At 44.5% G+C, this 23,315-nt stretch overlaps 2 protein-coding genes across 2 annotated transcripts in view; one reads left to right on the top strand and one right to left on the bottom strand.

Moving 5' to 3' along the window:
* Positions 1 to 14,231, top strand: part of LOC308327671 (ephrin type-B receptor 4a-like) — a gene marked incomplete at its 3' end in the record, with an annotated part of 125,149 nt that extends 110,918 nt beyond the window's left edge. Inside the window, exon 14 of the mRNA XM_080781196.1 lies at positions 14,061 to 14,231. Coding sequence (XP_080637322.1) covers positions 14,061 to 14,231 — 171 coding nt within the window. The remainder of the gene's footprint in view (positions 1 to 14,060) is intronic.
* Positions 14,232 to 19,999: 5,768 nt separating this feature from the next.
* Positions 20,000 to 20,881, bottom strand: LOC308327670 (kelch domain-containing protein 3-like; the record flags this gene model as incomplete). Its single annotated transcript, XM_080781195.1, has 1 exon — positions 20,000 to 20,881. One exon carries the CDS (start codon positions 20,879 to 20,881, stop codon positions 20,000 to 20,002), a length of 882 nt encoding a protein of 293 aa, XP_080637321.1.
* Positions 20,882 to 23,315: the final 2,434 nt, after the last annotated feature.

The following is a 23,315-nucleotide window of genomic DNA, read 5'->3' as shown; positions in this document are numbered from 1 at the left end:
GCGTGTCCGTGTGTGTGTGTGTGTGTGTGTGTACTGTGTGTACACGGGTGTGCGCACGTGCACGCAAATACGTGACAGACAGACAGACAGACAGACATTTCTATGCTACAGTGTCTAATTGCTATTATTATTACATTTGCATAACAGTTGCCACTCAGTGTGGACTATGTGGAGAATGGAGTGGAAGGCAGGAGAGAATATTGAAGTGAATATGTGGGATATGATATCTGTCAATGCAATCAATATGTGCAATCATGTGCTACTATAGCCTGACAGTAGCCTATATCCAGATTGAGGGTGTCGATATTGAAATAAACAGACTTTCCAATACATTAACAATAAATAACAGAGCAGCAGACTCATTTGAGACCGCCACAGACTTTTCTCCTTTCCGTACGGGGTTCCGTAATGTGAGGAGCGTACAGTATGAAGAATCTGTGTCATTTCAGGTTTAAAACATACTGTACGTTTTAAACTACTTGGTGTGTGGTTCTCAAAAATATTAGTATTTTTTTATTTATATTTTCATAATACAAATCTTCTCTTCTGGGGACCTTATTGGCACATCGCATTGTTTTCACATTATTGTTTGCAATGCGAAAATGGAAGCCATCGTTCTCACGATAATACAAATACCAGTAAGGCGACGGGAAAATATAAATATATATATTTCTTAACCCATTTTGGGCGGGAACCCCTTTTGGTGTTAGCATTATGTTATACTTTAGCTATTGAAAAATAGCAGATCTACAAGCTCATATACGAGATTGTAGGTCTGCTATTTTTGAAAAATCGAAGAACGACTGACATAGAAACATAGCTTTATCAGAAAACTGTCATTTTCAAACAGACATTTTTAGAATCTGATCTCAGGTCAAAATGGGTGAATGTTGTTTAAAAAAAAAGAATCTGCCGGCCACATTTCCTGCTGGTTACGGTTCATTAGGATTTTCAGTGATCATTCACTACTAATTTTAGGATGTCAGGTAGATTAATTATCATGGTGCTGCCTGGAGGAAAGAAATTAGAATTAGAAACCTATAGTTGAAGGTGTCCGACTGCGACACCTGCACATTTACCCAGCCCCCCTAAGGGGTTCTGGGTAAATTAATTCATGAATTAATTCAATTAGTTCATGAGCAAATATTGAGAGTGTCAGAATCGACCCGGTCCAGTCCATCGGGACAGCCCGGGAGGAGATTCTTGTTTGCGTTTGTCAGTGTTGGGAAAAAAAGTACTCATTTTACATTAACCCATTTTGACCTGAGATCAGATTCAAAAAATGTTCTTCTACATCCTGACAGTTTTCTGAAAAAGCTATGTTTCTATGTCAGTCGTTCTTCGATTTTTCAAAAATAGCAGACCTACAAGCTCGTAGCGCGCCACTCGGTGGCGCGCTACGAGCTTGTAGATCTGCTATTTTTCAATAGCTAAAGCATAACATAATGCTATAACACCAAAAGGGGTTCCCGCCCCAAAAATATCAATAATGCAATGTAGAAATATACTTACAAGTAACTTAAAAGTAAAAGTCCGGGAATTCAATATGTACTTTGGTAAAAGTACTAAAGTATTGGTTTCAAAATGTACTTAACGTACCGAAAGTAATGATGAAAGTAATTGAAAATAGCAGCTCCACAAGCTCACAATGCGATGCATTGGCAAATAGCCGAAATGTATATTATATATATACGGCTGAAGTGGTATTCGTAATAATAATCTATACAAAGTAACTATAGTAACGGCTCTATAGCAGTGATTCTCAACCCGTTCACATTTCAAGGACCCCCCCCCCCAGTTTGACATGCATATTATTCTATAAATGGTGTCTTCAGACCACATTTAATGGCATTTCAATCTCTGGGACCTCCATTTATATTGTAAAATCAATGTTAATGTAACTCTGAGAGTGGACAAATGGGTCCCATTTGTTTCCATTTGTATACACTCTCAGAGTTACAGACCCATAAGGGTCCATTTGGTTCCTAACTATCGTTTAGCTGGGGACCCCCTGTAACTCCCTCGAGGACCCCTGGGGGTCCCCAGACCACCACTTTGCATGGGAACCACTGCTTTACACCACTTATCACATAGATGTGTTTATCCTGGACCGGTGGCATTTAGACGTTGACCTTTTGCAGCCGTTTAGAGCTAAAGCTCTTATCCTAAAGGCAGCTTGCGTTGGTGACGGACTGTGGTGGACTCGACTCACTGGGTGCTACTGTGGACACGTGAACCCTTCCCTCACTGGGTGCTACTGTGGACACGTGAACCCTTCCCTCACTGGGTGCTACTGTGGACACGTGAACCCTTCCCTCACTGGGTGCTACTGTCTGTGGACACGTGAACCCTTCCCTCACTGGGTGCTACTGTGGACACGTGAACCCTTCCCCTTATGAAACTGCCCTAGTTAATGCCATAATCCTGGACTTAATTTATTATGAATGAAACGTTATTCAACCAATCTGTGTACAGTATGGTAATGCAGTATGACGTAGCACGGCACTCAGTGCCGCGCTATGAGCTTGTAGATCTGCTATTTTCCAACAGCTAAAGCCTTAAAAGAATGCTTAATATACCAAAAGGGGTTCCTGCCCAGAATGTGTAAATACTGGCCAGACATCCCCTCCCATCCCCTCCCTGCAACCAGCCAGCCAGTCAGACAGACAGACAGACAGACAGACAGCCAGCCAGCCAGCCGGCGGGCGGGGCAGACAGACAGACAGACAGCCAGCCAGCCAGCCAGCCAGCCAGCCGGCGGGCGGGGCAGACAGACAGACAGACAGACAGACAGCCAGACAGACAGCCAGCCGGCGGGCAAGACAGACAGACAGACAGACAGCACGCATCAGGAATCTCAGTCACGTTGTGTTTTTTGGTGACATTAAAGGAGGTCAAACTAGAGGAGATTGTCTAGCCTGGTTGTAATTTCCTGCTCCTGCTCACATGTTCCTGACGTCTCTATACACAGAGAGAGAGAGAGAGAGAGAGAGAGAGAGAGAGAGAGAGAGAGAGAGAGAGAGAGAGAGAGAGAGAGAGAGAGAGAGAGAGATACAGAGAGAGAGATACAGAGAGAGAGAGAGAGAGAGAGAGAGAGCCTGGAAGCTGTGCTTTGCTTGGCAGAGACGTGTCATTTTGTCCTCCTGATGAATTATACGGTTAGCTTCTGCTCTGCTCTGCCTGTTGCTGCAGTCAGTCAGTCACACACGCACACACACACACACCGTCTTAGATCCACTGAGTGAATAACGGTTAGCTTCTGCTCTGCCTGTTGCTGAGATCCACTGAGTGAATACGTCAGAAATGTGAATGGCACGAGGAGGTATACAGTAACATGATAGATGATGTTATTATTTCAGGCCAGTTTTGAGTAGCAAACCCATTATTTTCTCAACCCTGTCTTCTACCCTGCTGAGCAGTGGCGTGCACAGACATTTAGAGGGGCAGGTGCTCAAGTGGATAAAAAAAAGGGCACCTAGCACGTGGAACCGGCCGGTTGCCTTAACCCATTCTGACCTGAGATCAGATTCTAGAAATGTCTTCTACATCCCGACAGTTATCTGAAAAAGCTATGTTTCTATGTCAGATGTTCTTCGATTTTTCAAAAAAAAGCAGACCTACGAGCTTGTAGATCTGCTATTTTTCAATAGCTAAAGCATAGCATAATGCTAACACCAAAAGGGGCCCCTAGTGTCTATCTGTGCACGCCACTGCTGCTGAGTCATCCCAAACTAGCAAAGTTTGTGAATAATATACATGTAGCTTCTAGTTCTGCCACCGGAGTCTATTGTTGCATTTACACGCCTGCAGTGCAGGTATCGTACAGGCCTGTGTGTAATCCGTCAATGTACTGTTAGGAGGTCCACTTTGAGCACCCCGGGGGAGTGTTGTGTTGCCTAGAGTCGACTGCCATTCATGATAGATACCTGTAGATACCTGTTATTGATCTGGAGGTTAAGCAGTGAGAGACAGAGGGACACAGTGAAGCTACAGATACAGGGAATCGAAATACAGAAGAGTAGCATGACAATAATAAGACACCCTTAAACTAATTTACCAGGCGTTCCCCAGCAAAATGAGTGCAACAAGTAGTTCAAGTATTTTTAACCACTTCAACCATATTTTATACTTTGGCTATTATTATTATTTTTTAGCAGATATATAAGTGCATAGTGCGTCAAGAGAGTATTTGTAAATCCTTGAATATATGTATTTTTAAAGCGAACATTTTAACTCAAATCTTGCCCCTGGCCCCGGCACAAAACATTAAAAAATAACACATTTTAATTTGAGGGTCCTTTGACATGAAAGCTTTTGAGAACGATACATTGAAAAGCCTCAATTATGTGACTGTTAAGTTCCTCCATCTCTGACTCATCCATCTGCAAAATGAGTCAAACGGATTCATCCGTTTGGATGAGTTAGGAAAAAGGATGGATTCATTCATTTATAAGTCTGAGAGGAAACGGACCGGTATAGAAGGTACTACTATACTATACTATCCATTTTGTGTTCACTCTCAGTTAAATGAACACAGTATGTATTTTATTTAATGTACTACTACTGTACGGGTCCATTTGGTGTGCACTCTCAGTTAAATGAACACAGTATGTATATTATTTTGTATTGCTGTGATGATGGATGTTCCATACCGTGTGGGGCGTACTGTATGTATGAGCAACACGCTGGCTCTTTGTCAGTGGTGGGAAAAGTATACTTAATGTTCCACTTAAGTAAAAGTATCAATACGGCAATGTAGAACTACTCCGTAACAAGTAGATCTTGGGCGGAATTGAAAATGTGCAAGTGCAAAAGTATTGGCATCAAAAATGTACTTAAACTAAGTAGAAAGTATACTCACTATGCATTAATCTCCCATTTCACACGTTTTCAAATATCAAAAATCACACCTGTGTGAACTGAGTGGTGCAACTCCCCTCTCTACCCCCCCCCCCCCCCCCCTCCTCTCTCTTTCTCTCTCATTAGCATGAGGCAACAGTGCAGCACTATCTCTCTCTCTGTTTCTGGCACAACAGCGCCCCTACTGGTACTCATAGTCATACTGGTGCTCATAGTCAGATAGGTAGGTTAGCGTCACATAGGTACATATAGGTGAACACGGTCCACGGACATTGCTGTTCCTTGGAATGGTTGCACCACTCAAAAATCTTTTGAAAATAGGAGATTTACAAGCTCACAAATGCGTCGCATCGGGACACATTGTGAGCTTGTAGATCGGCTATTTTCAAATGGCCCAAAATGTATAAAGGCCAATTAAAGTGGGTAATGTATGTTCTGTGAGAATAATCAAAATCTACAAAGTAACTAGTAACAAGTTTAAAAAAAACTGTATTGGAGTAAAAGTACAATATTTGCCGCTCAGATGTAGTGCAATAGAAGTTTAAAAAATCTGACCCGTCTGAAGTGAGTGGTGCTGTACTGTACTGTACTGTACTGGCCCTCCTCCCTGGCCTGTGTCTGTGTGTTAGGCTGTGCAACAGTGACACCTGGTGGTGAACAAACGCTATATATTTCCGTGCTCGGACACGCACACACACACACACGGCATACTGTAGCACGCCGAAAATGTACTTAGTTACGTTACACCACCGCGGTGTGTGTAGTGGACTGGCTGGCTGACTGACTGACTGACTGACTGACTGACTGACTGGCTGACTGACTGACTGACTGGCTGGCTGACTGACTGACTGACTGACTGACTGACTGGCTGACTGACTGACTGGCTGGCTGGCTGACTGACTGACTGACTGACTGACTGACTGACTGACTGGCTGACTGACTGACTGACTGACTGGCTGACTGGCTGGCTGACTGACTGGCTGGCTGACAGACTGACTCCCGACGGGGCAGAAACCAATCTGGGAGGTTCAGCCAGCGTACGAGTCGACACTCGCCAACCATTTGCACCCGCAGTGGAATCTCACAAGCGGGAGCCATCACATGTGAAATGCTTTTTTTCCCCCAGATTTCGGTGGTTTGAATTACAATTACTGGCCCAGTGAAAATGGGAAGGGAAGAAGGGTGTGGTGTGAATAATACAAATGAGAAGATATAGCAACGTCTGGGCCTTTTGCTTTTTATGAGACAATACAGACAGTAAATTAAGAAGCAGAAGAAGCAACTGGCTGGGCCTTTGGTTTTTATGAGACCGTATAGACAGTAAATTAAGGAACCCGGGCACTGAGAGAATCCATAATGTCGTTGCTGTGCAGGGGCTGAAAACCTCTCATCTCCATATTTTTTAACGGCTTGTATTTTTTCCGTAAATCGACGTCCTATAACTTCATACTACAGTGTCACACAAAAGCATCGGAAGTAGCAGATCTGCAAGCTCGAAACGCGGCGCGAAGCGACGCGTTTTGAGCTTGTAGATCTGCTACTTTTGCCGTTTTTGAATCTGAATGCTGAAAAAAGTTTTTTTGGACATATGAGGTTTCCACCACCGACAGAGACGAGACGACGAGTACAGTAAAGACAACACCCAGGCGAGGATCACAATATCAAACGGCCAATTTGCACTTACGTTTGCTGGATTGTTGCACATTATTAGACAGTAGGTTGACTGAAGTAAGCATTATTTATTCATAATTGTCAGGGAGAAATGAAATGCCAACGGTAAGAGAAAAATTTGATGGCAGTCATTCGAGCAAGTGTGGCATATATTATACAGTGTGTCATAAACCGGCAGGAAATTGGCATCACCACTTTATACTGACTGAGTTTATAAGGATACAATCCGGGATTGGTTCGTTGATTGAATACTTTATTAGTCAGAAATCTGAGACAGATGACAAAAAAAAAGTCCTGGGCACTTGTTTCCATTGTGGTCCTACAGTATGTATTCACTGCATTAATATATTCAATTAATCAGCATAAACAGTTTGGTGTGACCCTTATTTTTGAAAAATCGTGATAATGTGGTGCAAATCTTTGACTACATATTCTTTCAGAGCAAAAGTTTTTAACTCAAATATTTTGCTTCCGGGAGAGTCCCTGGAACAACATATTTTCAGATGGGGGTCGGCGGCCAATTACATATAGTTTCTGGGGTTCCTTGACATGAAATATAGTTTGAGAATCACTGACATAGAAACATGAGGTTTTGTGTCAGGATTTAGAAGACATTTGTAGAATCTGGTCTCAGTCCTAAATGGGTTAAAGAAGTAGTTAGACAGATCTATGGGGGACTTATTTTCACGAATAGAATGCTATTTTAACTGAATTGTACCGTAGCGTGTGTTAATGCAATCTAATTCACAGCTTGGTTGAATGCTTGATTGATTCTGATTGGTCTAGTCGCCACATTTAGCAGTGTGTTATTTCTTGAGAACAGACCTCTCTGCTCTATAACAGACTGCTACCGTCTAATCAAAGCACCTTCTGCGCTGCTTGGATTTTATGCTGTATCCAACATGACAGCCATGTACACACACACACACACACACACACACACACACACACACACACACACACACAGTCATTTACAGCTAAACATTGCTCTCAGAAATGTTTTTGAAAACATTTGAAGCGAGAAATAGACAATGCAGTATCCGACAATTGATTCTATTTGATCAACTAATTTCCTTGTTTTCCGACTGTGCTGCAGCTGCTGGGCAGACGTAGTGTGGAGCTTGTAGATCTGCTATTTTTTTTTTAATCGTGAAAATGTAGTGCAAATCTTTGAATATATATTCTTTCAGAGTGAACGTTTTTACCTCAAATCTTTGCTTCTGGGGGGTCCCTGGAATAACATATTTTCAGACGGGGGTCGGCGGCCAATTATATATATATTTTTGGGGGTCCTTGCCATGAAAATGTTTGAGAACGACTGACATACAGTAGAAACATGAGGTTTTTCTGAAAACTGTCAGGATTTAGAAGACATTTGTAGAATCATCCTTAGGTTTATTAAAACAGAGTTTGCCGGAGGCCAAATGAGGGGAGAAAGTACAGTCGTAGAAATGAAAATGAGTTCATTCCATTCTAATATTCTAACCAATGTTGCACAGAAAATACAGAGATATTATGTACACACATTTGTTATCTTCATATCTCATAGTGTTAGCAATCAGTTCAACGTCATCATGGACTTGTTCAACAATATGTCTGTATGTAGTTGTACAGTATCTGATGGTAGCTCCTAAAGCAACGACAATGTCATGTGGACCCGAGGTTTTTTTCATTTGATGCAAGATGAACACTACATCAGATTGTAATCGGAAAATGAATGATGGTGGATACTGTGCACGCACGCACTCACGCACGCACGCATGCACACACACACACACACTGCTATTTTAACCACTTAAAGCCCATATGGTTGAGAGGAGGCACTCAGAGATCTAGTTCTATTGTTGCAGAGAAAACCTTCGTTGACAATAGGTGATCGACAAGCTCAAAACACAACGCAACTGCAGGGGTTGAAATATTTTTCAAAAATAGCAGACTCTGTGCCGCGCTATGAGCTTGTAGATCTGCTGGTTTTCAATAGCTAAAGCATAACATGATGCTTGAAACACCAAAAGGGGATCCCGCCAAAAAGAGGTTAACTCGATAACCGTTCGCCTCCACCGACTTCAAATGTCCCACGCGTGTTCCACCCCCCCGCAGGGAGTGCAGGGTCCGGCCTTGAGTGGGTCGGATCCTTGGTTGTCCCAGAACCCACCATAAAAGCCAAGGCTCTGGTCAGGCTCTGCCTGCAGTGGACCTAATGAGGCAAAGTCTCGACACCTGTGCAATATCCCTGCCACAGCCAATTGATTGCCATGGCAACCCCACCCCAGCTCCCACTTGATTACTTAACCAGTCCACTTTTCACAGTCAGACACGGGCAGACAGACAGATACAGAGATCTCCATGTGGGACACAGACAGACAGACAGACAGACAGATAGATACAGAGATCTCCGTGTGGGACACAGACAGACAGACAGACAGACAGACAGACAGATACAGAGATCTCCATGTGGGACACAGACAGACGGTTAAAACGAGTGCTATGATGACGACAACGGATATTGCATACTAGGTTCCCAACTTGCATCGTTCCCAAGTAGGCCGATGGCCGACAGGCACAGGTCTAGTAAAAAAAAACTGGAAAAAGGTGCCCTGACTCTGAGTCACGTAGACCCTCGTTAGCGGCTATAAGACGGCCTGCGCTGGTTGTCGGTGTCAATAAAGCTATTTGAAGCAGATGGTCGCTAGAATGTTGCCGAGGCATCTCTCGGCGGTCGACCGCCGTTGCTAATCGAACGGCCCCCACAGGGGCCATAAAAGCCACCCAATCCAATCCACTCCTTTATTGTATACAGTCCAGGCGTCGTTAAGACGGCCTCGTTCCGCTAGGGAGGGTGACATAATGGACATTAAAAATAAAACGTATGGATCGTCGTGGCTCTAAAAGGAAAAGCTGCCTGAATCTGCCAGCTATGATGATTAGCACACTAACAATGGAGGACAGGGGAAAATAGGTGCAATTTGCACAATCTACATTAAAGCCATTATAAGCCTCCACTATTTTTTTTGTGTGTACCTTTTGGTATTGTTGTATAGTCCACACTCTCGGTCCAATTAAAACAGATGGTGTTTTCAGGCCAAGGACCTCTTAGCTGAGAGAGAGATGGAAACCTTTGCCTTAAATCATGCATACACCAGCCAGTGTAAAATAATAGACCGTTGCTGTTTGGATTAATACAGTGTTTTCACAATTTATACAGACCATGCCTCGGCGCACACACACACACGCACACACACACACACACACACACACACACACACACACACACACACACACACACACGCACACGCACACGCGCACACACACACACACACACACACAGGCTAACGCCTTAATTAAAGTGGTATTTATTTATTCCTGGCATTACAAGCACAATTACGGGTATTTAAGTAGGTCGGGAGAGGCTTATTGTCGATTTGTCGGTGGTAGCCGAAAACGCATGGGGGGGGGGGGGGGGGGGGGGCATTGACAACGGCATTCAATGTTTGTGTTAGGAGGACGATGTCACAAACCCTCAAAGCTGGACATAGGAGGGGCTAACACCCCTCAAAAACATAGCTGACGATCAAGCTTGCAGATCAGCTATTTCTGCAAATTTGTTAGACAGGCCTACATACATACATACATACTGTACATGCCCACACACACAGTAATCTTACAGTGTAATCCGGTTATAGGAGATGACATGCATTATTCTAACACACATGACACACATTGGGACATGCATTATTAATCTGGGGAGACTTGCTGCTAGCAGATTGTTATTCTGTATTCAGGGCCCTGGGGCGTTGTTTGTTACACAACGGCGTGTATTTGTACCGTGATGATGTCTGTCTGTTGTTCATGTGTAGGATTCTATTCATTAAAAACGCATCCTTATGCTCATTATAATAATAGTAACCGTATAAACATAATGTAGTGATTTAAGAGAGCCTTATATGAAACCACATCATCCGCTGAATTATTAACGTGCGTTAGTGCCTCAAATGGGGCTCTTTGTTACGATAATGACACTCATAATGGAGAGGCCACACACACACACACACACACACACACACACACACACACACACACACACACACACACACACACACACACACACACACACACACACGATTCTATTATGGAAGTATTTGTATGGGCTCTCACATTTGTTTTCACACGTTTGGAAGAGACTTTTCTCATTCTGTTTTGTGTGTATGTATGCGTATACGTACGTGTGTGTACATGTTTAAATCTATGCCAAATTCACACGTGAGATTTGGCACTCTTGACACTTCATTACATGCAATCTAGAGCAGGGGTGGGCAACTTTAGACTCACTCCAGAGGGCCACTATATTTCCACACTCACTCCAGAGGGCCACTATAGTTCCACACTCACTCCAGAGGGCCACTATAGTTCCACACTCACTCCAGAGGACCACTATAGTTCCACACTCACTCCAGAGGGCCACTATAGTTCCACACTCACTCCAGAGGGCCACTATAGTTCCACACTCACTCCAGAGGGCCACTCACTATATTTCCACACTCACTCCAGAGGGCCACTATATTTCCACACTCACTCCAGAGGGCCACTATATTTCCACACTCACTCCAGAGGGCCACTATATTTCCACACTCACTCCAGAGGGCCACTATATTTCCACACTCACTCCAGAGAGCCACTATATTTCCACACTCACTCCAGAGGGCCACTATAGTTCCACACTCACTCCAGAGGGCCACTATAGTTCCACACTCACTCCAGAGGGCCACTATATTTCCACACTCACTCCAGAGGGCCATTATATTTCCACACTCACTCCAGAGGGCCACTATATTTCCACACTCACTCCAGAGGGCAACTATATTACAAATGTCCCAAGAAACTAGCTAGCCTAGCCACCGAGTTTGCTAGCGCTCTGGTAGAACAGAGCAGCTGAATTCTTTGTTTTGATTAGGTGGTGGTGAACGGTGCTGGTTTAACCACCGGCTAGAAGGCTGTTTCAACCAATCAGATTGCTTCCTCGAAACGACCTGTGGTAGAACTGTACATCACGTCCAGGGGGGTGTACAGTACTTGTACATCAAGCTCCTGCCCTATTATTGGCCACATGGCTCGGTATACTTTCCTATTATCTCATAATAATACAGTACAGAACGGGCTAAACGCCATCGCTGAATTGGTCTCATATACAGTCTTGTTATATTTGTAATGTCCTTTCCTTCGGGAGAGGAGCGATGAGCGCGCTCCGTTATGAGAGAGGTGCTTTGTGTGACAGCTAAACATGTCCCCCATCGTTGGGTTGAGCAGCATTCCACATAATCCTCTGTACTGTATAGCATGCAGCAGCGGTCTCCCTTATCTCAGGTGGAGTCATAATCATCTGTATATACAGTATAGCATGCAGCTGTCTCCCTTATCTCAGGTGGAGTATAAGTGCAGGTGTCAGCAGTGCACAGGTTAAAATGCTGACGGTAGGGAGCTACAGTAGCTATCTCTGTGGTATAATGATGCTGTGGAGCTGTCAGCTCCCTGTAATCACCTCACCTGGCTTCTCATCGCTCTGCTCCTGTCACCTGGAAACCGGGACATATACAGTACAAGTACAGTATATGTCTAGCATTGTTACTGTCCAGGAAACATATTAAGAACACTGTGTATAGGATGGATCCACTGTCATTCTTATTATGAATGAAGTCACAGAGCTCTTGTTAACTCATTTCAACTGTGTGGCCAGCCAGATTCCACAACGACCTCCTTCACACGGAGAAGCACTGAACGAACGGCTGCCAATGAGGACCACATTCTGATTACACTTTGATACGGCTCACATTTTTAATCACATGGATCTACGTTTGGTCAGGGGTGTGACCATGGTGGAGTCACAAGCCTGAGGGAGAGAGAGACTAGCTCCTCGTCACTCGCCCGCCCTACACACACTCCCACTCGGTTTGAGCATAGATATATAAATAATAGAGAACGGCACCGGCATCCGCCTCCCATCCACTTGCGTTGCATTGCGTCTCGGTTATTTATATATCTATGTTCAAACCGAGTGGAAGTGTGTAGGGCGAGTGGTGAGGAGGTAGTTCCAAAAAGGGCCACAGTAACATGTACAGTATAGAGCAAAATCCGGCAGATCACCGCTGTAAGGAGATGTATAGAGCTCTCCCTGCAGCCAGGTCGGCCGAGAGCAGAGAACACATACGGAGAGAGCAGAGAGCACATAGGGAGAGCAGCAGCTTCGTGTCTCTGGCTCTGTGCTGCGGGTGACATTCCTCCCCGCAGTCCCTCCTCCCCCCCCCACACACACACACACACACACACACACACACCAGCGGCAGCAATTACAGCCTGTCTCAACCAAGACACGACATCTCACTTTGTCCAGTCCACACTGTTTTGTCATCCAAACAAAAAATCCACACGTCAGAATTAATTAATCAGAATAGTACAGTATAGGAAAGAAGATGACGTTGTTGTCAATCATGTGGCTATGGCTATACCCGGTTGCTATTAAACCAAACAATTACACAGTCAACGAATGTGAACAAAAGCGGTAAAATATGTCGGATGATGATGTTTATAAAACCTGTCGTCTCTGTAAAGAAACTATTTATCATACACAGGTCGCTTTAATAGCCAGATTGATACGGTCGCGAGTCACCGCAGTGGAAGGGCAGCCATTTTTGTTGTTTGGCGCTGTTGAGTGACGGGGCTGATGGCCAATCAACTGCTGCGATCAGATTTTCGATCGAGACTGACACCGCCATAGGCCGAGTCACGTCACCTCACCAGACCTGAATTGGCCCAGGACATCTTTTTTGAATGGTATAGTGATTCAGGGCTGGAACCAGGCTAGGTCTGGTCATGAGAAGCTTGACAAACCACTGGCGTCAGGCATGTGCACACATAGACATCAAAGGGGGGGCTTGAGCCCCTGCCCTTTTACCCTGTCCGTAAAACAACTGCCCTCTCCAGACCACGAATGCAGCGTTTACTACATGGTGAAAGAAATGCAAAATGCCCTGCACTCCTTTCCATGCCATACCGGAAGGCAGCATTCAGGAGAATTGCTTTTCTTTCGAAGTCTCCTGAACTTGGAACACGGCATTTTGCGTTGAACAAATTTGTTTCTAAATCCATGTCGTTACACCCTCCATCTCCAGTACATAAAGAGTGCTGGGTTGTGCCCCCGAAAATAGCCGATCTACGAGCTTGTAGATCTGCTATTTTGGTCCAAAAGTGCCCTCTTACGGGATTTCAGCCCCTGCCCTTCTAACACTCTCTGCCTGTGCCTGCCTGGCGTATACAGTACATACAGCTGCACTGTAACACAGAGAGAGAGAGAGAGAGAGAGAGAGAGAGAGAGGGGAACGGCATCTGTGTGCTGCTGTTGTTAGTGCGATGTGATGTGCCCTAGCATGGCTGTTTGTTTCACACGCTCATCCATGCGTGCCGTGCTCGTTGTAATGCAGATTTGTGGCTATTTGTGAGTGGAATTCCCTTGGAGCGTGAATATTTATTACGCGCAGGACGCGGACCAGCATGCTGACATGTACGCTCTGCTCCGCTCCGCTCGCTGCGTGCGCTCGCCTCGCCTGGCCCGGGCGCTATGGCTTCGCTACGTTCCAACGCTGCCTCGATCGTTCGCTCTTCTCCCCACATCAACACGGCCCGGCGAATCCATGTCACTTTTAATGTAGGCCACACATGGGCGTGCGAATGAGTGTGTGTGTATGTGTGCGTGTGTGTGCGTGCGTACTATAATTGGACCAAATGTGAGCCCAATATAGCGCTCACGGTTTAAAACGCCCTACATTTTTAAGAAAGGCATTCATAAATAAAATCGTCGTCCTAAAAGGTTAATGTCCTCACGAGTATAGTAATGCAACGTGCGTGCGTGCGTGCGTGCATGCGTGCGCGTGCGTGTGTGTGTGTGTGTGTGTGTGTGTGTGTGCAATTACTCTAGTTTTGACTTATGAGGGTCAAATCTATACATATTACCATTGATGGTAATTATTCATGTCATCATTAATGTTTCATGGTTCAAAATATATATATTTTTTTAAATTATAATAACTATAAGTAAATGTATAGACATTCAGGGATTTGGTTTAGGATCAAGTTATTTTAGTCCAATTCTTTCAGATTGAGGTTGGGGTTATTTATATAGGCTTATATACTGTAGACATTCAGGGGTCTGGTTTTCAACCAGTGGTCCGCGGACCATCAGTGGTCCTTGCGGGGGTTGACGGTGGTCCCCATGCTAAATGACGGAGAGTTGGTATATAACCAAATGGACCCTTATAGGTCTTTAACTCTTGAGAGTGTAACATGAAACCAAATGGTTTCATTGTACGCTCTCAAGAGTAACATTATTATTAAACATCTGCTAAACTTAGTCAACAGACTTTTAGAATGTAGAAGAATTGTTATTTTGTTAAACGTTTATCTGTTAGTCCTATAGAGCACCGAAGTCCTGACGTAACTCGCTCGTCCCTTCGATTCCCCTCCTGGTTCGCGGAAGTAATTTCTCTATGGAGAATAACATGGGGTGATCTTAATATCGTCTACTATAAGCGTTGTGGTCCAAAAATAAACAAGCTGTCTCTGCGTTATTGTTAGGGAGGTGTCTCTGTATCGTTTGCAACAGTCAGTCACTCATATATGATACAGTCTGCTTCTAGCGAAAATATAACTAATTCAGCAGCAGTAACATTAGCGTTTTCTCTCAGTCAGTTGATTCTTCATATCCATATGAGAGAAGCGGCCGGGGTGACATGTTTATTTTTCAAACACAGTTCTTATATGAAGCAATCTAAAAATCCTCCTATGGCGATTTCAATGCAACTAAACAAATACATGAACCTGGGGACTGACGCCCTCTACTGAAAGTGACGTCAGACTTCGGTGCTCTATTATGGTACCAGTGCCACATCAATAATAGACCATTGAAGTGTATAGACAAAGTCTTATCCAACGGTATCAAAATATTCTTTCGTTTGGGTCTGAGAGGCTAAATGCCGTCAAACGGCGTTCCGCGGCTCAAAAGAAGAATAAATAATGGACCTTGTCCTGAAAAAGGTTGAAAGGCACTGGCTCGTATCGGATCGACTCATTTAATTCACACCTAGTTCACACTCTGTTGCGTCGCCCAGTGTTGTGCGCCAGAAATAGATACGCTTTTAAAGAGTGGCTATTTTTGGCTTTTTAGGGCTCAGGCTGGGGAAAACAGAAAAGAAAAAAAAAGAATGACATTCATATAGTCTGCATACAATATTGATATGCTGGTGAGTAGTGTAATATACGTGCTGTTACATTTGCACAAAATTGTGAAAATGTCTGTCATAAAATTGGCATCCTTAAAACGATGAGGTCGTCACGTTGTCACTGTGTGTGCGCGCGTGCGTGCGCGCGTGTGTGTGTGTGTGTGTGTGTGTGTGTCTCTCTCTAAGCAGACTGCAGCAATGCTGCAGTGAGTGAGAAGCAGTGTGTTGGGGCGGGGGAGGTATATATACTTGTCACAGAGAGAGAGAGGCTGTGCTGTCACTGTGATGACGGAGCTATAGAGACAGAGTTACACTTCTTAACACAATGTAAAAAACTACACAAATATTAGAGAGGAGTTCTTCCCAAAATTTGGAACGAATTTCCCAGAATTCCGAAATATGACAGAAAGGGAAAAAAATACCACTCCTTCTGGGGGAACAGAAAGAATGTGCAGTTTTGGCTGCAAAAATATGTCAATTCCTGTCACAAGAAAAGGGACAACCAGTAGTGGCATAGGTACAGTATGCCATGTACAGTGTGTGTGTGTGTGTGTGTGTGTGTGTGTGTGTGTGTGTGTGTGTGTGTGTGTGTGCGCGCGTTCGTGTGTGCGTGTGTGTGTGTGCGCGTGTTCGTGTGTGTGTGTGTGTGTGTGTGTGTGTGTGTGCGCGTGTTCGTGTGTGCAGGACAGAGGGGCAAACAGAGTGATGGTTTATTTTCCGAGGGGCACAGGCTATAAAACAGAGGGCTGGCTTTAGAAGTGGACGATATATCGATATTATGTCGACGATGCAGTATATCTATATCGCGTTATACCGTTGCCTTTTTGCGATACTGATATTGTGCATGTTCATATACCTCGATAACGATACGATAACGATATATTGTGCAGCCTTAGTTCAGAGTCTTGCTCAAGGACACTTCGACACTAACTGTGAGGGAGCACACGCCCAGGGATCTAACCGGGAACCTCACGGTTTGCCATCCGGCCGCTCCACCCCTGAGCCACTGCCGTGTACACATGTACAAAATTAATTCAACTAACTGAATAAATGAAACAACGCAGGGTTGAATCGACATGGTTGGTTTGCAATCTGGACACGTTAACGTACATTTACAAAGAAAAGAAAGAAAAAAAAGAACACCCACCCACATAATCTTTTGATTGTTGAGTATTCTCAGGTGGTTGCATGAACAGTACCACACAGCCAGGCCAGGCTGTCTGTGAATCCTGACTCATTCCATGCTCTCTCTTCTACAGCGAACATCTTTTCATGTTGTCTTTATCACTGGCCAAAATAAAACTACAAACAAGCGCTGAACACGGTGGATCGCCCACGCTCATTTGAAAACACATGTCACAGTTCACACTATTTCTGCCTACATCCAGTTTTATTTTTTTCCTTCTCCTTTCTGGCAAGCTATAAAGAATACTTGTCTAGCTCGAGTTGCAAATTAGACAGACAGACAGTCTTCATGACTCTGATGAAGACTGCAAGGTCGAAACGTGAGTCGTTTGTATACTCAGCACCTAAATAAAAGGCTCTACATGTCCGTGCTGCTCCAGTCTCTTCTCCTTATGCAAGACAGAGTACTGTTGTGTACGGCAAAACAAAACCTAAACAAGAAGCATGAACATTACAGAGCAACGTTAAACAGAGGTAAAAAAATAAAAAAATAAAGTGTCCAATAAATTCTCTTTCATGGTGGTTTTTAACCCTCTAAGACCCAGCGTTGCTTTTTAGCAACAATTTTATTTTAATTAATTACTAAATTATTATTATTTTTTTCTGTTCTTTTTTCACCTAAACGTCATCAGTGATGTTCATTGCAATGCCATTTCAATGCCATTGGTCATGATATTTGCATATAAACACCCCCCACAGATGCTGAAATTCACACAAATAAAACATCTCTGCACATTTTTTAACCTAATACTTTTGACCTTTACCCTAATAAAAGTAGGTAAAATAATTGTAATGTGTTTTTGTGATCATTAGAATGTCTAGAACATGTTTTATTCATTATTGTGAAAGATATCCCCCAAATGTATATTATTAATTTTTTCATCAAACTTTATTTTTTTTAATTTTTTTTAACATCTTTTTTAGTCTTAGTCCTAGTAGTACAAAGTAGTAGTAAGGTTGAAATCTATTTTTTGCAAGTAGAAATTAATGCGGGTGTTAGAGGGGAGGGTATAGGTAGGACTTGTTGATGTCTGGTACAGTATAGTGGGCACATTTTGGTGGCATTTAACAGTAGTACAAAACAAATTCATCCTCATGTTTGTGCCGAATCTGATCTGAGATCAGTGGAGCTCCCTCTGGAGTTGTGCCTGTGGGCATCTCTCAGTAGTTTGAAGTAGTTTGACAGGCACATGGGCTCTGGTCCCTCGGGCATCTTCAAAGCCAGTCCCATATACTGTATGTATATATATATACTAGAATTTCGTGGCCGCTTCGCGGCCACTCAATCCCAGAGTTACTTTGCCACGCACTATGGGAAGAAGGAAAATGCGGGAGTTGACTCCACATGTAGTAACGGATGGGTTATTAGTTATTATTATAGTACACAATGACAATGATAACGTGCTGTTGTAGATTGTGAGAAAGGGATTTGAAAGTAGCTCTCAAGTCCATAAAACAAACTAACATAGGCTACTTCTCTATAAGCAGAATCATGAATAGGCCTATTTAATTTATAGAAAAGGAGAAGAGAGAGAGAGAGAGCAATGTGTTTGTGGCTCAAACTTTGTCTAATATTGTTTTAGAGCAGTGGTTCTCAAACATTTTCATGCCAAGAGCAAAGGACCCCCAATATTTTTTCAATCTACAAAAATAATCCCAAAATAGCTTATAAATTAAATTACTTACTAATCGCTTATTTGGCAACACTGGCCAGAAACGACCAGTGTTGCTTCTTTTTGTCTTATTTTGTATAGACCTAGGTGGCTTGTTTCTACCATAGAGTTATAGTGGCAACACCTGTGGCTTCTAGCTCGCTAGCTGGGTATGTGCTGCTGCGCCTGCTCTGCTCCTCGACTCGTCTCTGTACTGTCAGTCCCAGCTCCGTGACTGGGAGATGGGACTGTGTAGTCTGGATAGAACTTTCTGTTACAGTTAAATCAATATAAAAGTACCACACAACTGAAAAGTATCGCGACTGTGACCAAACCTGTCATAAAATTCCTGCGAACGTTGTGTTCACCACTGTTAGCATGTGTGCTATCAGGCCAAAGCTGAGATAGATATAAACCTACTACTGGGCAAAATGTCATACAAAGCACAACACCTAAAATCGGAATGTAAGTGTGACCTATTGAGCACAAACAGACCATCATGATTTGCTTGCTGGACCTATAATTAATTTATTTGCATTAAATGTCCACTCGCCCATCTAAATATAAAGCAAGATGGCCGATTGTGAGACTGTGAAAAGTAGTGTGGGGGCGGGCCTGGAGGGCCTATGAGAAGACGGAGAAGTGTTGCCAGGTTTGCGAATTGTAAGCGAGTTGTAGTGTGTGTAAATAGCGTGGTTAAAAGGCCTTGTGGCCTTGTTTGTGGCCTTGTTTCTGCCCCTGTTGGGGCAACAGCACATGTCCACCAGTTTCTGTCCACCGCTTTTGGCACGTGATCAACTTTAGCAATGTTATAATAGATATATACTGTCATTCGCTGACCAGAACTGCCTTGCACCTACTGTACCGTTTTCATTGAATGTTTGTTTGCCCACCCACTCACCCAGGGAAACTATAGGTTTTCAAGCGTTGGTTTTGCCCAATTTATACTCGTTATAATCCAAATATCTACATATGCAAATATCACATTTACATGCTTGTATAGACAGTATTGCGGCTATTTGGGGAAATGTTTTTTTTTTTTTAATGTTTTGACTATAAATGACAAAATATAGATGTCAGGTTGAAAGTGGATAAAATAGGAATGCACACACAAGCACGTTTCACGCACATACAAGCGCACGCACGTATGCATACAAGCGCGCGCACATACACACACTCCTGTGAGACAGGGGAATGTTCTAAGAGCATCAGACCGTACTCTCCATCTGTCCTCTCTCTCTCTCTCTTTCAAACGTTTAGCGCTAATGATGACGACTGAAACGGACTGATTTCCATTTCCTAAATGACAGAGAGCATCTATTCAGAATACATTCTGTGCACTGTGTTATGACTGGAACACACCAGTCACTCACCATGTGTCTCGTTGGTCATCATGGCTGCCAGTTCCCGCCGGATGTTGTGTGGAAGTTCAGACAGGTCCAGGCCGTACTGAATAACCGCTAGCTCGCACAGCGTCGTAAGACTAGGACTCAAGTATAAGACGTCCAGCTCACCTGTGCACGGATCCACAAATACGATGACGCGGTCTCCCACCACGCAACAGCACATCCAATCATGATGGCACGGGCCTTTCCCGTGGGGCTTAACACGCCTCCAGGAGAAGGCCTCTGGGCTGAATATCCAGATTTGGTTATCTGAGAGTTGGTTTGTGCCTCCTAACATGTACAGCTCTCCATTGTAGGCAAAGGCTGAATGCCACCAGTGTCCTTCTGGAAGGAGCTGTGGAGAAGGGTCCAGCCAGGCGTTGGTCTCTGTGTCAAACACTCTGAAGGTGTTGTGGTACTGGCTGTGGTACTGCCGCCGACCCCCAAATAGAAACATCTTTGTCCCGATGATGGTGGCAGTGGCAGGAACTCCACCACCAACTGAACGTGGCGGTGGAGTTCCTCTGGTGTTAATTAAAGACCAGATCATTGTGATGGTATCCAACTTGTACATGTTATTGGTCGACGCAAAGACCCTTCCGAATATTTCATGAATATACATGACATGCCCCAAGACACAGGCTGAGTGGTAGTGAAACCCCCCCGGGGCAGTCCCAGAAACCCTGGGTCTGAACCATTCGTGGGCGCCGACATCAAATGCATGAAGCATCTTGTCCCTGCCCCAGATGTACACGATATCTTCTACCAGCACAGCTGTGTGGCGATGGCACCTGGATGGACCCACGAGGTCAGGCAACTTCCTCCAGAGTAAAGACACTGTGTTGAAGACGTACACATTCATTGAATAGGCAAGTGAACATTTGTCCCAGTCACGTCCAAAGGAGTACAGCTTGTTGCCCACGGCAACAGCAGCATGATTACTGTACATGATTACATGATTACTGTATCCATTTTCTCCTTCTTCCTCCTTGAGACGAACGCCCCACTGCAACATTTCTCACACCAGCAGCACTGTGGATTACTTCTGTCACCTTCTGTAACACAATACAGTTCTACTGTGGATTAAAGTGGTTTTCTTCTGTAACACAACACAGTTCTACTGTGGATTAAAGTGGTTTTCTTCTGTAACACAATACAGTTCTACTGTGGATTAAAGTAGTTTTCTGTAACACAACACAGTTCTACTGTGGATTAAAGTGGTTTTCTTCTGTAACACAACACAGTTCTACTGTGGATTAAAGTGGTTTTCTTCTGTAACACAACACAGTTCTACTGTGGATTAGAGTGGTTTTCTTCTGTAACACAACACAGTTCTACTGTGGATTAAAGTGGTTTTCTTCTGTAACACAACACAGTTGTACTGTGGATTAAAGTGGTTTTCTTCTGTAACACAACACAGTTCGTTCTACTGTGGATTAAAGTGGTTTTCTTCTGTAACACAACACAGTTGTACTGTGGATTAAAGTAGTTTTCTTCTGATCTGCTTCAAGTAACCGTTCTACCGGGCGTGCGATCGGTTACATAGTCACAGCGGCACAAGCGTCATGGACAGTTCGGCCAATCAGTGTAGATTGTTCTCCCATATATGGGGAAAGTGATCACCACATGAGTATAGCCTGAAGGTACCCATGAGCTAGCCCCTCTTCACTCTGATTGGTTAGGAAAATACAAGGCGCACTCCCGGGCCTTTATGCCACATTTGCTGGCCCGTTGGCCCGTATTGGCTGTATTGTTGATGGGCACTAGCCAATCAAACGTCTGGCTTTCGAGTCACAGTTGCCCTCCTATGCCGTGATGAGAGCCAGCACTGCTTTCATATACGAGTCACAGTTGGGAGGCGGCCTTTTGTCAGGCATTCTAGCCGACGGGGCAACGATCCGATCCGCAGCGGGGGGACATTCGCTGCGATGCGAAAAAGCAATGGTCCGACATGCGCTGCTCCCGTGCTTGCGGTTATAGGGTTAGGTTAGGATTGAGGTTTCGGATCAATATGCTGTCGGAAAAAAAGACCTGCACCCGTCACAGTTAACCTCCTATGGCATGATGAGAGCCAGCACTGCTTTCATACGAGTCACAGTTACCCTCCTATGGCATGATGAGAGCCAGCACTGCTTTCATACGAGTCACAGTTACCCTCCTATGGCATGATGAGAGCCAGCACTGCTTTCATACGAGTCACAGTTACCCTCCTATGGCGTGATGAGAGCTAGCACTGCTTTCATACGAGTCACAGTTACCCTCCTATGGCATGATGAGAGCCAGCACTGCTTTCATACGAGTCACAGTTACCCTCCTATGGCGTGATGAGAGCCAGCACTGCTTTCATACGAGTCACAGTTACCCTCCTATGGCGTGATGAGAGCCAGCACTGCTTCCATACGAGTCACAGTTACCCTCCTATGGCGTGATGAGAGCCAGCACTGCTTCCATACGAGTCACAGTTACCCTCCTATGGCGTGATGAGAGCCAGCACTGCTTCCATACGAGTCACAGTTACCCTCCTATGGCGTGATGAGAGCCAGCACTGCTTCCATACGAGTCACAGTTACCCTCCTATGGCGTGATGAGAGCCAGCACTGCTTTCATACGAGTCACAGTTACCCTCCCTCCTATGCCGTGATGAGAGCCAGCACTGCTTTCATACGAGTCACAGTTACCCTCCTATGGCGTGATGAGAGCCAGCACTGCTTTCATACGAGTCACAGTTACCCTCCTATGCCGTGATGAGAGCCAGCACTGCTTTCATACGAGTCACAGTTACCCTCCTATGCCGTGATGAGAGCCAGCACTGCTTTCATACGAGTCACAGTTACCCTCCTATGGCGTGATGAGAGCCAGCACTGCTTTCATACGAGTCACAGTGACAACATGCCTGAATGCAACGTGATGGTCTCAACCGCACACTCGGTCCTGCAGGGTCAGAAGAGGACGTCGTGAACATTTCGGCAAAATAGCAGATCTTTCATCCATGATGACGGTGGTTCTCAACCAGCGGTGCAAATTTTGGCTCTGAGATGTAGTGGAGTATAGAAGTAAAAGTACTGGAAATTGGTACAAATACCTCAAAATTGTACTTAAGTAAAAGTACTTAGTGGACCACCACCGGTGCATGGTCATTGAGGGGGTTCCAGCTGGTCCCAGGGCTAAATGCTCCACCGGTGCATGGTCATTGAGGGGGTTCCAGCTGGTCCCAGGGCTAAATGCTCCACCGGTGCATGGTCATTGAGGGGGTTCCAGCTGGTCCCAGGGCTAAATGCTCCACCGGTGCATGGTCA

The sequence above is a fragment of the Protomyctophum bolini genome, assembly GCF_963924005.1.
Source record: "Protomyctophum bolini genome assembly, chromosome: 13".
Lineage (NCBI taxonomy): Eukaryota > Metazoa > Chordata > Actinopteri > Myctophiformes > Myctophidae > Protomyctophum > Protomyctophum bolini.
The sequence above is the reverse complement of the archived record's forward strand: the minus strand, read 5'-3'. Positions and strand labels throughout refer to the sequence as shown.